Source organism: Rutidosis leptorrhynchoides, chromosome 7 (genome assembly GCF_046630445.1).
Source record: "Rutidosis leptorrhynchoides isolate AG116_Rl617_1_P2 chromosome 7, CSIRO_AGI_Rlap_v1, whole genome shotgun sequence".
NCBI lineage: Eukaryota > Viridiplantae > Streptophyta > Magnoliopsida > Asterales > Asteraceae > Rutidosis > Rutidosis leptorrhynchoides.
The window spans coordinates 269,586,012-269,590,320 of record NC_092339.1 but is presented as its reverse complement, the minus strand read 5'-3'; the positions used below and the strand labels follow the sequence as shown (position 1 = coordinate 269,590,320).

The 4,309-nt window shown below is 35.7% G+C and overlaps 1 protein-coding gene across 1 annotated transcript; it reads right to left on the bottom strand.

Annotated features, from left to right (window-relative positions):
• Positions 1 to 1,049: 1,049 nt before the first annotated feature.
• On the bottom strand, positions 1,050 to 3,969 carry LOC139857043 (phosphatidylinositol 4-kinase gamma 7-like). Its single transcript, XM_071845752.1, has 2 exons — positions 3,810 to 3,969; positions 1,050 to 3,386 (listed from the first exon to the last, which is right to left on the bottom strand). The coding sequence occupies exon 2, from the start codon at positions 3,213 to 3,215 to the stop codon at positions 1,356 to 1,358; it is 1,860 nt and encodes a 619-aa protein (XP_071701853.1). The 5' UTR covers positions 3,216 to 3,386; positions 3,810 to 3,969; the 3' UTR covers positions 1,050 to 1,355.
• Between the last annotated feature and the right edge of the window lie 340 nt (positions 3,970 to 4,309).

Below are 4,309 nucleotides of genomic sequence, written 5' to 3'. Positions count from 1 at the left end.
TAATGGATATATTCATGGATGAAACTTTTCATCCATGTCCATATCCATATCCATTTAGGTTCATCCATATCCGTATTCATATCCATTTAGGTTCATCCGTATTCATCACGAAGTGAATAGATCGGGTGGATATCTACCGGATCGGGTGGTCATTGCCATCCCACTAGTGACTGACTCGCTAATACAGTTCTTAACTTTTCAAGAAAAGAAAAAGAAATATAAATAAATGAATAACTCAGCATCCGAAGGAGAACCCGGAAAGAGAGCGTTCTGGAGCAAAACAATATCTGAAACTTTGTCCACATGTCCAAATCCGTACACATAACTTAATTGCTTACTTATATGTTTAATTGCTTACTTATACGTAGGGATGGAATGACAACCTGATCCAGTGGATATCCATCCAATCCACCCGGTTCGTAATGGATATGGATAATCTAAATGAATATGGATATGGATACGGATAAAAACTATCATCCATGGATATATCTATTAATACCCGAAATACATATATAAATACACAAATATAGATATATGCAAACACATTTACTATTACATATGCATTTAACAATAACCATACATTTTGCTTTCAACCGTATATTGAATTAACTACGATATATTACAATAAAACACATATCTTATCAAATAAACATACAAACTACACATTTGATTTGTCATAGTTCATATTTAATAGTATATTTAATGAATTATGTTGTATTTTCAACAAAGATTATACGTTATATATATCTTTGTTGTATTACGTTTTTGTTTATACAACATATTAGGAAATTTTATAACATTTTTTAAATATTCAATGGATATCCATTGACCCGCTTAATCCACAGAAATTAAATGGATATGGATATGAATGTGGATGAATAAAAATTAAATGAATATGGATATGGATACGGCCTCACCCGATCCATTATATACCTACTTATATGTAACAAAATAAAAATAAAAAGATGTAAACATAGAAGAACATCCGCATTTTGCTTATAATAACAATAGTAAAAGGAAAAAAAAAAAAAAAGAGCAGATACCCATTACCCAAGTCTCAAAGACATTTGATGATATATTTACAATACTTTTTTCATATATTTTTTCCTTTAAACTATTTCAGATTTTAATACTACAACAGACTTATAGAACAAGTCTTTTAACCAACTACTTCGTAATATAAAAAAAGTTTGTAAATTCTAACCCACATCTCCTCAAGCATTTTCCACTTCAACAATATCTACAAAACGACACTCCAACCACTCCTTTATTCAAAGTCAAACTCATTACTCATATTATCATCTCAGTTACTATGACTAATACCTCCTCCTCCAAACTTGTAATCAATCTCTCTTTCAAAACTGGCATGAAGTGCCCAGCCTCTGAACCTGCCTTTGTCCTACATTACCCGATTTACGATTCGCAAATGCCAAGTACACTAACTCTTGAAACTTCTCCAAAAACACACCCCATTCTTCTTCATTCATATCACCCATCTTCACAAAACTCGCACTAACCGGTAACGGCTCGTTCGCACTCCTATGCCCAAACGACGAATTCGAATTCGTTGCTGAATACCCATATCCCTTCTTCAAGTTACGACCCGTAAACGAGTTGTTTTTCGGTACCAAAGGTACCTTTCTTGATGCAGGAAATACAACGTCGTCTTCTTCCTCCTCCCCCTCCTCTTCAATAGTGCAATAATGTTTAGAAAACGGGTTTCGCCCGAATCCAATTTCATCGTCAAACGCGGAATCATCACAATCAATCTCAAATTGAAATGCATCTTCCCCTCGTTCGTTTTTAGGCGATAAAACCGATACATCGTTTACTCGTTCGGCTACTAATCGCCTTGCATCGAGACATAAAACCTCAAGCTCACTCGGTTCTTCTTCACCTCGACGAAACTCGCGACTCATCATATCACCTATTTCCGCAAGTGTCAGCCCGTAACACGCGGCTTCCTTTAAAAAAATCGTGCATAGAATCAAAACACGAAGACACGCCTCCCTAATCATAGGAAGTTCGGTTTTCAGCATATCTGCATCACGAAACGGATTAAGATCTTCGATGTATTTAAGTTCTTCGTCTGTAAAGGGTATCGAAGCTTGTGGCCAATGGATCCATTCGAAATACGGATCCTCCAAACTTTCGGGTAAACAAAGACCATGGTCAATCGGTATGAGTTCAACTTGACCAAACTGGTCAACACCATCGTCTTTAACCTTTCGAACAAGAAGATTCCCAGCGTGTCGATCCGTGTTAAAAATTCGTATATCTAAAATCCCGATACGATGAACATCAGACACCGAAAAACTCGACGTTCCATGATCACTCGCATCAAAATCATGAGGGATAAATTGTTGAAACGACGCAAGTTTGCTATACTGTTTCATCAAATTTCGAGGATCATTGCTGTTATTATTCATACTTACACCGTTATTAACATTAAAAATCGAATGAGTAATTTTAACGAGTGCAGTAGGAGGAACATTAGCGAAATGATCATAATCAAGAAGATAAGCAGCAACCTCTCGATAACCCGTTTCACCAACGCGAACAGAACGTTTTAAACCGGGCTGACCCAAAGCCCGACCCACGAACCCTTTCGGGTTATTCGGTGCAAACGGCTCCTCGTCGGTTGGTTTCACAATCGCAACACACTCGGACCTACTATTTCTAAAATAATACGCACCGCCAAGTCCACTTTGAACTGGAATCGGGTCAACACCAATCTTCATCGCTTTCACAATTTCCTTAACAATTTGATTCGTTATCTTAAAACAACTCGAACGCCCCAAAATCTCAATGGGCCCGCTAAAATCTTTCTGTTGCATATCCCGACCAGTCGGTGAAAGACAAGGAGACGAACAACTTCGATGAATCACGTTTCGTGTTAACAAAAGAGGCGAATCGTTACGAATAGAACTAAGATCATCCTTCAAAACCCGATCACCGAAAGTTAAAGAACTCTCTTCAACAGGTACATTTAGTGCAATCTGTAACCTTCGTTTAACCGTATGAGCATTATCGCTTCGATCTAACTCCATTCCTAAAACACAACCTGTTTCAGTTTGAACAAAAACACGTCTCCTAATTGACGGTTTTACCCCTTGGTTCCCATCTTTTGCATAATAATCCCTCCCTAAAGGACTGCTAACAACCCCTACAGCCATTTGTGTTTGAACCGGGCTGCTGTCCAATTTTCGAGACATTAACGAAACAAAGGGCTTATCAGATTCTCACACAATCAAATGTAGATCAATTTGATTGATTCGAATTAAAAAACCCCTCAAAATCTTATAACCAAACTACAGTTCGAAATCGATCATTAACCACAGTGCACAGATCATGTGGTTGACCAAAATCAGCACTTTTTGCCTGATCTGTGTAAAAACAACATCACAATAAATCACCTAACTTATCAAATTAATGAAAGACAGTGCACAATTTGCTAGTACTAATTACAAAGCATATATCCATATATACATATATCTAACAAGACTAAACCTAAGGCTTCATTTTATTCACCAAATAATTAAATTAAAATAATTACAAAACATTAGTCCGGATGATTAATTTCAAACCTAACTTAATTATTTCAATGAAAGCATCAATAATATATTAATTACATGATCAATGTCAACTTATACTGTTTAAGATCAAAATCATGAATATCATAAAATGTGACATTTAGTATAATCAGGCAAATTATATGTATCGAATCAAAAGTTTGCTCATTTACATGTTAAATATCTGGAGTAATAATTAAAATTAAAATATAAAATTAAATAAATAAAACAACTTACCAGATCCTTGGATCTTTAATAGATTAACACAATGCAACAGAGAACGAAGATGTAAACGAATCAAATCACACAAAAAATTAATCACAAAATCATTTCATTTTTTGTTATTCTTTTAATTCTTCGTCTCGTGTGCTTTCTCTCTCTAAAAAGCTCAGTTTCTCTCTCTATAGCTCGATGTATCCCTGTCTGGAACAGGGGATATGTATATATGTAAATTTATTTATTTGTTTATGTTTATTTTATGTAAATGTTAAAATGTAGACACTGTATATGTTTATATTTTAACTGCGGTTAATTAGCAGTACAAAACGCGTGTAAATGTATGGTAAAATAACTAACCCTAGTTATAATGAGGTTGGAAAGGTCTGGAAGAAGGTGAGTTAGCCATTGGATTGAAATATGACGATATGATCTGGGCCGTTGAAGTAGAGTGGGGTAAGCGAATGGTGACGTGGAAGCATGTGATTGACCAGTGACGTGTCCGAGGCATGCGATTTGGT

What these genes read in the sequence shown, in the direction of transcription:
- LOC139857043 (XM_071845752.1), bottom strand. Translation starts at nt 3,215, where the DNA reads ATGTCTCGAAAATTGGACAGCAGCCCGGTTCAAACACAAATGGCTGTA.